Below are 13,554 nucleotides of genomic sequence, written 5' to 3'. Positions count from 1 at the left end.
TTTGACGTTGATGGCCTTCTAAGAGCTAAAAGATTCACTGTCTCTTTCTTCCTTCAATTAAAATCCTCTGTCCTTTCCTAAAAGAAGCATGTAATTCATTCCAACTCCTCCCTTCCTGCTGTACCTTCAAGTTCTTGATAACTAAGCCTATCTCTTCCCATAGAATACCTCATATCTCCCTGCAGACAACCTCAATTTCCAGTTTAACCCTTCTGATTGAATGTGGCTGGCTGAAAAAATTAAGAAGAGCAAAAACTCAAGTAGGCAAACCAAATAAACTTTACATACGGCCTGAGGGGAAAACAAAAATAAAAGACTAAAATTGATCAAACAAGCAAAATTTTTCACATATTTTCCTAATTGAATCCTCACAATAAATCTATAACATATTGTGATTCCTGCTTTGTAGAAGAAACTCCAACACAGATGGATTTGATCAATCGTCCAAGCTCAACCAGCTGGTATTACTGAACCAAAATCTGGCCTTGGGCTATCTGGTTCCAAAGTCAGTGCTGTATCCACTGGACACACTGCTTCTGGGAAGGCCTTCATGTGCTCTGGGTTATCACTGGCTAATACAGTAGCCAGTAGCCACATGGCTACTTAAATGAATTGAAATGTAATGAAATTAAAAATGCCAGTTCTCATCTGCACAACCCCCTTTTATCTTTTTTATTTTTTTTTTATTTTTTATTTTATTATTTTTTTTTTGAGACGGAGTCTCGCTCTGTCGCCCAGGCTGGAGTGCAGTGGCGCAATCTGGGCTCACTGCAAGCTCCGCCTCCCGGGTTCACGCCATTCTCCTGCCTCAGCCTCTCCGAGTAGCTGGGACTACAGGCGCCCGCCACCACGACCGGCTAATTTTTTTGTATTTTTAGTAGAGACGGGGTTTCACCGTAGTCTCGATCTCCTGACCTCGTGATCTGCCCGCCTCGGCCTCCCAAAGTGCTGGGATTACAAGCGTGAGCCACCGCACCCAGCCACAACCCCCTTTTAAAGTATTAAATAGCTACATGTGGCCATTGGCTACCATATTGGACTGCAGATATGGAATATTTCTATCACTGCAGAAAATTTTATTGGACAGTGCTAGCCTAGAGGTATGAATCTTTATATTAGATAGATGATAAACACCCAAATCTTTAAATAGAAAAATTTTTATCTCAGGTTACTCCTGCTTTATATACCGCCCTGTCTGTTAAAAAGTTTAACTGAATCAGAGAAAATTGCTCAGAGCCACCAGTATGGAGCCAGAGGAGCCCCTGGCTGCCCAGAGAGCAGAGGAAAAATCCCAGCACTAAGAAACGTTACTACCGACAGCACAGAAAATGAGCTACCATATGCAAACACAACTTTCAGTATGCATTCCTACCATACAGATGCTGTCTCAATACAGATCTATGTAGAAATGATTACCATACAGATGCTATCTCAATACAGATCTATGTAGAAATGATGTGCTCAGAAATCACAGCATTAACAGAATTTAAAGCTAAAAGACCTTATAAAAGCTCTAGTCCAGTAACATCATTTTATCCATGAGGAAACTGAGGCCCAGAGACATTAAGTAACCTGAAAATAAATGTACCTTATCTTCATATAGGAAATATCATTTAATTTTTATGAGCAAGGACTCTGGAACAAGACTGCCTGGAATCAAATCTCAGTTCCAGCACCTCCTGAACTTACTAGATACTTGGGAAGGCAAGTGAAAATTTCTGAGACTCATCCGAAGAACAGCAAGGATAATGGTATATCCATAACATAAAGTTATATAAGGAGTGAGTTAATATGAGAGTAACTGTATAATTTATCATCTAAACTGGGGACTCTTGAGAGAGAAAGTCAGTGCTCTTAATAATTATGTTGGCAAAACGTGTAAATGAGGACCCTTCCAGGCAAACCACAAGGTACAGTCACCCTCGTTAATATATGCAAAGTGCTTAGAACACTGCCTGGCATAAATTAAGAGCGGAGAAGTGCTTGTTCTTATTATGTGTACAACATGGGATAATTAGCGGATTCTGTATTTTATAATAGAACTCAGCAGGAAAAGTAGATTCACTTCATAGAAATTTGTCTTAGAATCAACTTTCCCAGAAGGCATCTATTCCATAAAGGAAGAAATATCTATTGCGAGTACTTGCCACAGTAGTAAAATATAATTGCTTATTTCTCTGGGAGTAAATAGTCTTGCCTTCTATAGGGAAGCAAAAAAATCATGATAATGCCTTAAGTGTCCTGGTAGAGTAAGACAATATATGTATACATGTTCACCACAGAGCTTAGTATCGGTACATTCAGCAAATATTGATGACAAAGCCAAGCAACAAACGATTGCCCAAGAGTTGTCTCACTATTTGCAAAATCAAATTACACAAGGCAAATGGCAAAAAGGCGTATTGCCTTCTATGTCATCATCAGAACGGAACTGACGTGGAATCGCACCTCGGAGAAGCCCACTTTCTTCATTCTGCTCAGCTGAGCCATTCAATTGATTGGATGCCGCCATCTTGGAAGTATTAATGGATTCTAACAGGGAGACAAATTCCAGGAAGTTGGACTCATTTGGCATTTGTCCTTCCTTAGCCTCTAGGTCAGATTTGGAAGTTGGCATTGTTTTCTCTGTATCGTTAACAATTTCTGCAGAACTTTTACTCAAGAGGACATCTGTCCCACTGTCCACACTGAGCACCCGGGCATGCCTCTTTTCATGGCTGGACTTACAAGATGATGGGTCAACGTTAGCCTGGCCTTCCTTCCCCACCTTAGACTCGGAGGCTGTATCAGGTGTAAGCCGGGACACCGATTCCCAGGGTTCCCGTGAGGAAGAACTGTGATCCTTAATGGCATTTCCCCCCTCCCCAGATCCATAGCCAGAACACTGATTGGTGGATACCCTCGCCTTCAGTCTCTCTGGAGTCCTTTCACTTCCATTGCCTTCAGGACAGGGAACACCTCCTCCCCCACCCTCAGGCAGGTCCAGGGTGATTACAGGAATTGAGATCTGCTCGGCATTTGGAGAACCGGCCGCCCCTGGGTTAGTTGGCTCAGCATCAGACTTTACACTGGTCTTCTCTGTGCCAACCACCTTCAGCTGGAGGGAGCTTTCCAAATCTGTCATGGAGTTTGGGGTACTGCTCATCGTGATAACAATTTTTATGGGCTCATGTAGACTCAGTGGGTCTCCGGGTTGAGAAGTATCGATGAGAGTAACAGCTACCTCACTATCTGAGGAGTCCACTTCCTGGTTCACGGGCAGGTCCACCTGGCAGGAGGTATCCACCTGACAGGATGTGTCTGCTGGCTCCTCCACAGGCTTGGCCACGATGGTGTCACATTGAGGGCAGCTGCTGCTCAGGCTGTTCTGAGGTGACTTGCTTTGTACCCGTTCCCTTATGGAGCCCTGGGGACAACTGACAGGTTCTGGAATCAGGACTGAATTCTCACTCCCCCACAGCTGGAAAGAAATGTCTGTTTCTAGTAAGTCATACTGAGACAAAGACAGGTAGGGCAACTTCTTCAATGGTCCCTTATCCACTAAGCCACCCTCAGATCTGTGGCGCAAAGGAGGCTGCCCCTTGCCTCCTCTTTCCTTTCCTTTACCATTGATGAGAGTTTCTGTGGCAACTGGTTTTACAGGTATTACTGACTTGGGCGTGGTTCCCAGCATGTGTGCTTGAGAAGCAGGTAAGCTTTCCATTTTGATACCAGGTGAGGTAGATGACACTGGTGCTATGGGATGATCTTCTAATAGAATGACACCTGAAATGACATACGGCAACTTTATTAGCATCGGAAATGAATGAGCAATGCCCAAGAGCAAGACCTAATGAATAATAACAAAACTGAAACAGCACCAGCAACTAATGGAATTGGATACTTTTTTTTATTTTACTTTTAAGTTCTGGGATACATGTGCAGAACATGCAGGTTTGTTACGCAGGTATACATGTGCCACGGTGGTTTGCTGCACCTGTCAACCCGTCATCTAGGTTTTCAGCCCTGCATGCATTACGTACTTGTCCTAATGCTATCTCTCCCTTTGCCCCCGACCTCCGACAGGCCCCGGTGTGTGATGTTCCCCTCCCCGTGTCCATGTGTTCTTATTATTCAACTCCCATTTATGAGTGAGTTTAGTTTTCTGTTCCTGTGTTAGTTTGCTGAGGATGATGGTTTCCAGCTTCATCCATGTCCCTGCAAAGAACATGAACTCATTATTTTTTACGGCTGCATGGATACTTATTTTTTAAAATAACACTCCCACTGTGAAATTATTCTTGAAACACAACAATAAAAAAAAAACAAATGAAAAGCAATACAGTATAACAACTATATATATAGCATTTACATTGTGTTAGGTATTATAAATAATTTAGAGATGATTTAAAGTATACAGGAAGATGTGTGTAGGTTATATGCAAATACTATGCTATTTTATATAAGAGACGTGAGCAACATCCACAGATTTTGGTATCCACGGGGGTCCTGGAACCAAATCCCCTAAAATACTGTAGAACACCACCAACTAGGATGGTGTCTTTTATAAGATTTGACTAAGGAGAAAACAAAATTCTTTGCTTTACTGCGTGTTGCTAAGAAACACTGGATTTAGTAGCCAGGTATGGGTTTAAATGCTACCTGTACATTTTACATACTATGACTCAGAATGAAATAATGTATATAAAACTTCTACTGCAATTCTTAGTACAAGTAAAAAATAGAAAATTATTGTTTTAATTGGAATGGTGAAATTAAAAGGCCAGACCAGATATTCAAAGTATATAAGATATTATAGCACACCTAATCTGGAAGAATATGTTTAATATGAAGAAAAAGGTATGTGCTTGTATACATGTGTATAAAACAGACACAAAGCAACATTGTTATGAAGCTGTATGTGCAACTAAAATATTAGAAATCTAACTAATGTGAATTTATTTCGGCAGTAATAACACAGAAAAAAATATGGATAATCCTTTACATATTGTTATAATGGGATACAACTGAATGACGAAAAAAGAAACTTCATTTTAGGGGTTCAGGGCTATGGCGCTACTTTCAGCCGTTTTCTAGAATAAATTAAATTTTACATTATTTTCAAAATTGAAATAGTGCACAAAATTTGTCTTTGTAGTAATGGAAAAGAAAATAGAATTGCAGAGAAAGAAAGGAATTAATTCAGGCCTCCAAAAGATCTTTTCTAAGCCTTCTGCAGGTAGTCAAAAGACAAAAAAAAAAAAAAAAAATTAGTAAAAATGTAAAACAAAAATTGTTTAAGTTAAAAGAAAGATCCCCCAAAACAAAATTTGTAACTTGAAATAAAGGTAGATATGCAGAATGCTGTACAATTTATCCTGTCATTTTTTGATGTATATACTATAATACAAATTTTTATATGGATGATAATTTATCATCAATAAAAAACTTATATGTCTGCTCTTTATAAGCCATACGAAATGAGGCATAGACTGGAGAAATGACAATGAATTATGATCAACAAAATATCACAATTTGATTTAAGACTTGATATATAAATACTGATGAGAAAAAATTAAAATTAAGAGTTAAAGAAACAAAGTCAAAATACAACTATGCAGTCTTAGGTATAGTTCTTATTTTCAATTAATCCACTGGCATTCTGTTTTATAAAAATATTTTTCACTTCACTGAGGATAATGCTATGATAAAATATAAATGATCAACAGTTTACCTTTGAGATCTTCTACAGTTTCCTGTGCTGACAACTCCTATACAAATGAAAGAAACAAAAATCAATAGATGACTCAGCTGATCGACCATTTCCAGACAGTCAGCAATAACTGACACCAGTCACTGATTTTCTAAATGGCATGTAGGGGAGAGACAATACAGTGTTCACTCTCCTTAAGCTTCTATAAAATGGGGTCCAGAATGGATACAAACATACATAAGTGTGGACATTCAACTGAGACAACTGTACTGTGACAAAGGGAGATTTGCTACTAAGAAAGTAAACAGAGAAGGAATAAGCCACTACTTACACTATAGTGAATGGAGCTCAACAAAGTTAATCTAGAAAAAAGGTGATTTATTGACTTCCCAAAAAGATAAGTGTGATTTAAAATGGAAAGCAGAGGTGATATCCATTTCAGGTGGAAGGCATTGCAGGTATGATGACTTAAATGAATGACAACAGAAAGAAGCAAAGGCCTACAAATTGGTTCTCTGACCAGTGTGGTTGACCCAGCAGCACGGGTGGATGGCAGAGGAGGCCAGAGAGTGTGCTTTGAACACATGACTGGGCATTTATCTTATGGTCCCAAGGGCACCCTTCAGGCCATTTCCAGACCCTGGGATATGATATTCCACTGTACAAGGGCCAGTGATTACAGCATGCAAGCTGCAATCACTGCTGCTGAACACTCCCATTCTAGGTGAGATCAACATCGAAACCACATGAAGAGGGTGAAACAGGAAACAAGATCACTAACCAATGGCCCAGAAGAGTGATGAGAGGTTATGCTTTGCCCTCTGGAGCTGCAGCGGAGGGGAGGCGTGGAGAGGTTTCGACTGGCCTCTTCCTTTTTGCCATTGTGAATCTGCCTATTATTGCTTACCCAACATGAGAAACACAATAGCAGTGAGTGATATTATCAAACAGAAGCATGATTCTTTTAGTACTAGTCTAAAACCTTTTTTTCCTAGAGTCCATTTTGTTATATTCCTTACATATAAATCTTTTTGTTGTTGTTGTTAAGAGACAGGGCTTCGCTCTGACTGGGTAGACTGGAATGCAGTGGCACGACCATGGCTCACTGCAGCCTCAAGCTCCTGGACTCAAGTGATCCTCCCACCTCAGCCTCCCAAAATGCAAGGTTTACAGGCATAAGCCACCATGTGCAGCAGATAAATCTTATAATAAACATTATTTTTAAATTAGAGGTCATGCTATCTTAAGGAGCTATAAGAAATAATACAAGAATGGTGAAAAGAATGCTAACTCAAGAATTACTCTTAATATTTCAGTTCTATATAATGTATCACTTTTATATCAACAAATACAAATGCTATTCTTTAAAATACTCTGGCATGCTCTAAGCATTTAAATAACAACAATAAAAGCAGTGAAGTGAAATTTTTTGCAGTGCTAAGCCTAAGGCAAATGAATTCTAGATCTTACGAGAAGGTCATATTGACTTCCCAAAAAGACATTTATTGGGAAGCCAGTTAAACCATCTTGATTATGAATATCAGTTTTATGCTTAAGTATATGCTGAAATATAAGACAAATGCACATATTTCTGTCTGCCTGTACTAGTAATTTCATAAACAACTGATAAAAAACTTATTTTAATCAAGAGCAAAACATTTAAATTTTGAAGTGTCACATTAATTGAAAATATTACCTTGGATTTTTGTGATTAGTTATGTGTTCACCTTTGGCCTCCTTGTCTTTATTTGGCTTTTCTTCCTTTCTGGAGGGCTTTTGCTGAATTACTTCTCCTTTGTCAAACATGAGGTGTAGGCGATAACTGACCAGTTTGATTATTGTGAAGAATATAGTCACTGCACTGCAGTAGAAAAATACAATGAACGCATTTGGAGGAAAAGCCTGAAGAAGGGAAAAGAGAGAGAAAAATCATTTGCTTTTAAGATTTTCTTTCTGTTTTAAATCTGGAAGCATTTTTAGACTACATATTGAATATAAATTAGGCAAGATTTCAAATTGGAGTAATTTTGTAAGTTTTCCTGGTTAAAATACTTGAGGAGAAAGAGCTGCTTTTTATTTTTTGAAGTCTTTTTTGTTTCTCACGTTCTGTAGTAGTTGCACTGATAACCAACATTTGATTTGCAGGCAGGAACCCCACAGAACAAAAGATATATTCGAGGAAACCTCTCCATTTTTTTTTTATTTTTTATTTTTTTTTTGAGATGGAGTCTCATTCTATCACCCAGGCTTGAGTGCAGTGGCGAGATCTAGGCTCACTGCAACCTCTGCCTCCCGGGCTCAGACAATTATCCTGCCTCAGCCTCCCGAGTAGCTGGGATTACAGGCATTCACCCCACTTTATGTTTTTGTTTGTTTTGTTGAAGATCAGTTGGCTGTAAGTATTTGGCTTTATTTCTGGGTTCTCTGTTCTATTCCATTGGTTTATGTGTCTATTTTTGTACCAGTAGCATGCTGTTTCAGTGACTATGGCCTTATAGCATAGTTTGAAATCAGGTAATGTGATGCCTCCAGATTTGTTCTTTTTGCTTAGTCTTGCTTTGGCTATGTGGGCTCCTTGGTGGTTCCATATGAATTTTAGGATTGTCTTTTCTAGTTCTGTCAAAAAATGAAGACCTGAAATCATAAAAATCCTTGAAGATAACATTGGAAAAACCCTTCTAGACACTGGCTTACGCAAAGACTTCATGACCAAGAATCTAAAAGCAAATGCAATAAAAGCAATTGTAAATAAGTAGGACTTGATTAAACTAAAAAAGTTTTTGCACAGCAAAAGAAACAATCAGCAGAGTAAACAGACAATCCACAGAATCAGAGAAAATCTTCACAATCTATACATCCAAAAAAGACTAACATCCAGAATCTATAGGGAACTCAAACAATTAGCAAGAAAAAAAAAAGATCCCATCAAAAAATGGGCTAAGAACATGAATAGACAATTATCAAAAGAAGATATACAAATGGCCAACAAGCATATGAAAAAATGCTCAACATTGCTAATGATCAGGGAGATGCAAATCAAAAACACAATGCAATGCTACCTTACTCCTGCAAGAATGGCCATAATCAAAAAATGAAAAAATAATAGGTGTTGTCAGGGATGCAGTGAAAAGGGAACACTTCTACACTGCTGGTGGGAATGTGAACTAGTACAACCATTATGGAAAACAGTGTGGCGATTCCTTAAAGAACTAAAAGTAGAATTACCATCTGATCCAGTAGTCCCACTACTGGGTATCTAGCCAGGGGAAAGAAATCCTTATATGAAAAAGATACTTGCACACGCATGTTTATAGCAGCACAATTCGCAATTGCAAAAATACGGAACCAGCCCAAATGCCTATCAATCAATGAGTGGATAAAGAAATTGTGGTGTATATATTTACCACGGAATACTATTAAGCCATAAAAAGGAACAAAATAATTGCATTCACAGCAAACTGGATGGAATTGGAGATCATTATTCTAAGTGAAGTAACTTAGGAATGGAAAACCAAATACCATATGCTCTCACTCATAAGTGGGAGCTAAGCTATAAGGATGCAAAGGCATAAGAATGATACAATAGACTTTGGGGACTTGGGAGAAAGGGTGGGAGGAGGGTGAGGGATAAAAGACAACAAATTGGGTATAGTGTGTACTGCTTGGGTGATGGGTGCACCAAAGTCTCACAAATCACCACTAAAGAACTTACTTATGTAACCAAACACCACCTGTTCTCCAAAAACCTATGGAAATAAAAAAAAACATTAAAAAAACTAGAGAGAATATAAAAAAATAATAATTTTAAAATAAAATATTAAAATCAGTAATAATCATTTTTAAAGGAACAGTGAGATGAAAATGAGTTGCATTAATAACTTTTTCTTTACACATTCTGCTTAACAAACAAGCAGAAGCTGCAGTGCTCTGTGAGCCATGGAAGAAGCAGTGGCCACAGCTCAAAGTGGGAGAGTCCTTAGAGGCTGGGCTAGAAGGGATCCCTGTGCAAGCTCCATGCCCACCTGCAGATTTTGCATTCCTTCTCTTGCCCAGTCTGCTAGGCAGCATCCTAGTAAGAAGTCAGATGTTGGTATGTCTCAGAATCCTTCTTTCCTTCTACCCAACTGCAAATGTATTTAGTTTGATTCTTGCAGAGGCCATACCTACGAAGGATTGTCCAGTAAGTTTCTGCTCCATCCCATTCAGTGGCTTTCAATAAAATAGAAGTTCTTCTGGCATTTTTTTTTTTTTGATAGAATCGTACTCTGTCACCAGGGCCGGAGTGCAGTGGTGCAATCTCGGCTCACTACAACCTCCTCCTCTCAGGTTCAAGCGATTCTCCTACCTCAGCCTCCCGAGTAGCTGGGATTACAGGCGCCCGCCACTATGCCCAGCTAATTTTTTGTATTTTTAGTAGAGACGGGGTTTCACCATGTTGGCCAGGCTGGTCTCAAACTCCTGACCCTGTCATTTGCCTGCCTTGGCCTCCCAAAGTGCTGGGATTACAGGCGTGAGTCATCATGCCTGACCTCTTTTGGCATTTTGAGCCTAATAATTTCTCATTGTGTAAGATGTTTAGCTTCTCTGGCTCCCATTGTTTTAATGCTACTAGGACATTTAACTTAAATTACATTGTGATAAAGTCATTGAGATAAACCCAAAAATGGTCCCAATAAAATTTGTCAATGCCCCTTGGGGGAAGTTGTTGCTCCCAATTTAGAACCAGTGTGCCTACTTCAATATAATATTTACAAGTGGACATTAACATGCTGCAGCAAAGGTCACTAAAATCAGGGACCTCATCCACTAATATTATATAACAGTCACCTTCCTTCTTTAGCCCAGGGCTTCCCAATTTTGACACTACTGACATCTTGGGCCAGATAGTTTTTTGCCGTGAGGGGCTATGTAGGTGCTATGCACTGTAGGACGTTCAATAGCATCCTTAGTTTCTACATGCTAGTTGCAGTAGCAATCCCTCCAGTGGTGACAACCAAAAATACCTCTAGACAGTCCCAGAGGGGGTGCAAAATCAACCCTCCCCACAGTTGAAAATCACTGCTTAGCTCAAAAACATATTAAAGTGTACCAAGCACAAAGACAAAAGAAACATAGTCCCTATACATACCAAGTTCAAAAGTCAAGCATGAGAGTAGATGTACAGAGTAGAATTCCAAAGTAGAGTAGCAAGTGCTGTCATTCAAGCAAATCAGGTGTGCCTAAATCAGACTGAGGAATGGGGGTAGCAGACCAAGAAAACTATTTCAGAGAAGTCACACATTTGAAAACTATAAAGCATGCTGAGAAAAGCCAGGCAGAGGAAACAGCATGAGAAAAGCAAAGGGCCTTCCAGGAAGAGCAAATAGTTTGGAATCACAGACATGCGGTATTTGAAGTTGGAAGCAAGTGGTAAGAAATGAAAGATCTTGACATTAGGCTTAGGACTTTGATCTTCATGATGAAGAGCACAGAAGGCTAGTGAAACATAGAAGCAAAAAGTTGGTATCTACATTTTACAAACTTATCCATGTAGATGGACAGATGGAGACAGAAGTAGAACCAGCAATGAGGAGATGAGGAAGGGGCAATCTGTTTCATGGAATTGTTGCAGCGTTTGATGAAATTACATTTGTGAATGCACACTGTGAAACATATACTGATTTTTCTATAAAATCACTTCAAAAACAGTAAAATGTGATATAAATGCAGACAGAAACTATTCCCATGGCTATCTTTTGCTAGTGTTAGAATTTCAAAAACATTTCTAAAAGGAAAGTCTGAGACCACTAGGATTAATGGCAAGATCGTTCAAATAAATGAATACTCTCTCTTTGATGGACTCTCCCTCTGTCACCCAGGCTGGAGTGCGTGGCGAGATCTTGGCTCACTGCAACCTCTGCCTCCTGCGTTCAAGTGATTCTCCTGCCTCAGCCTCCTGAGTAGCTGGGATTACAGGTGCATGCCACCATGCCCAGATGATTTTTGTGCTTTTAGTAGAGACGGGGTTTCACCATGTTGGCCAGGCTGGTCTCGAACTCCTGACCTCAAGTGATCTGCCTGCCTCGGCCTCCCAAAGCGCTAGGATTACAGGCGTGAGCCACCGCACCCAGCTAGAATAAATGAATACTCTTATAAGGTGATACTGAAAGGAAGTAACACATGTTAAGTTGCTATATTGTTATTTTAAAAAGTATTTACACAAAACAGTGTGGAACTTCTTCAAAAAATTAATAGAATTAACATAGGATCTGGCAATTCCACTTTTGGGTATACATGCAAAAGAAATGAAAGCATGGTCTCAAAGAGATACTTGTACCCCCATGTACATAGCAACATTATTTATAATAGACAAGGGGTGAGGCTGGGTTCGGTGGCTCACGCCTGTAATCCCAGCACTTTGTGAGGCCGAGGTGGGCGGATCGCGAGGTCAGGAGATCGAGACCATCCTGGCCAACATGGTGAAACCCCGTCTCTACTAAAAATAGAAAAATTATCTGGGCATGGTGGTGTGTGCCTGTAATCCCAGCTAATCGGAAGCCTGAGGCAGGAGAATCTCTTGGAACCAGGGAGGCAGAGGTTGCAGTGAGCCCAGGTCATGTCACTGCACTCCAGCCTGACGACTGAGCAAGACTCTGTCTCCAAAAAAAAAAAAAAAAAAAAAAATCTTTGAATAAACAAAATGTGGTTTATACATACTACGGAATATTATTCACCCTTGAAAAGGAGGGAGATCCTGATACATGCTACAACATGAATGAACCTGGAGGATGTTATATTAAGTGAAATAAGGCAATCACAAACAAGCAAATGCTGCATGGTTCCATTTATATGAGGTACCTAGAGTATTCAAACTCATAGAGACAAAAAGTAGAATGGTGGTTGCCAGGGGCTTGGGGGAGAGAGAAATGGGGAGTTATTGTCTAATGGGAATGGAATTTCAGTTTGGGAAGATAAAAATGTTCTAGAGATGAAACATAGTGATGGTTGTACAACAATGTGAATGTACTTAATGTTGCTGAACTGTACACTTAAAGGTGGTTATGATGGAACATTTTATGTTATATACATCTTATCACAATTGTTAAAGTAATCATTATTTTATAACACTTTGGATTAAGCATGACATTTTTCAACTGAGAAATATGAACAACCAAATCACCACACTGGGACCTGCTGTTTGAATACGGAGGTTAAGAAATAAGCAGAACCAGTTCCTCAGAGAGCTCACGATTTCCCTTCTAGAATATCTCTCAAGTTCAAATTTCATCCACGCAACGTGTTCACTGCCCAGAGTAAGCTACAAGCAGAAGTCCCACGTTGTTAGCCGGATTATAAAGATGATCAAGCTCCATGTTCATTTAGCCTTTCAGGTGCTCAGCAAGTACTGTTCCATATTCTGTGCCAGGCACTGTGCATGGCACTTTGGGGTAGAACTGTGACTGCAACAGGCAAACATCTGTCTTCAAGGAGCTTCCAATATAGCACACACTAGTGACAACTAATTTTAAAAGTAATTTATTTTTGCCCAGCAAGGGAACCTAACCTAGACTAGAGTGTCAGGAAATAATCCTTCAAGGAACTGGTATTGAACTTGAGCAGTGAAGGTGAACTGGAGTTAATTCAGAAAGGTGAGCATGGAGATTCCAGACAATGGGCCAAAGTGTGCAAAGGATACAAATCAGCATTAGAGACACAAAGAAAGCCTGTGCAGCTGACTGCCTGGGTGGGAGGGCAGAAAAGAAGAAAGGAGTGGGATAAGTCTGGGAAGGTGGGACTGTCAGATAACACACCACTGAGCCCTTGGGGTCCTCCTTCAATCCCTGCTGGGAGGACTGGAGTGGCCTGCTAGCCAGTCTCCTCTC

The 13,554-nt window shown here is 39.8% G+C and overlaps 1 protein-coding gene across 2 annotated transcripts in view; it reads right to left on the bottom strand.

Moving 5' to 3' along the window:
* Positions 1-13,554, bottom strand: part of PCNX2 (pecanex 2) — a 307,465-nt gene that overhangs the window by 275,493 nt on the left and 18,418 nt on the right. For both annotated transcript variants that reach the window (XM_003267270.4, XM_030812668.1), the window contains exons 2-5: positions 7,389-7,594; positions 6,474-6,594; positions 5,714-5,750; positions 2,449-3,765 (exon numbers count right to left, since the gene is read on the bottom strand). In XM_003267270.4, the coding sequence (XP_003267318.2) occupies positions 2,449-3,765; positions 5,714-5,750; positions 6,474-6,594; positions 7,389-7,594 (1,681 nt within the window). The remainder of the gene's footprint in view (positions 1-2,448; positions 3,766-5,713; positions 5,751-6,473; positions 6,595-7,388; positions 7,595-13,554) is intronic.

Source organism: Nomascus leucogenys, chromosome 5, assembly GCF_006542625.1.
Source record: "Nomascus leucogenys isolate Asia chromosome 5, Asia_NLE_v1, whole genome shotgun sequence".
In the NCBI taxonomy this organism is placed as follows: domain Eukaryota; kingdom Metazoa; phylum Chordata; class Mammalia; order Primates; family Hylobatidae; genus Nomascus; species Nomascus leucogenys.
The sequence above is the reverse complement of the archived record's forward strand: the minus strand, read 5'-3'. Positions and strand labels throughout refer to the sequence as shown.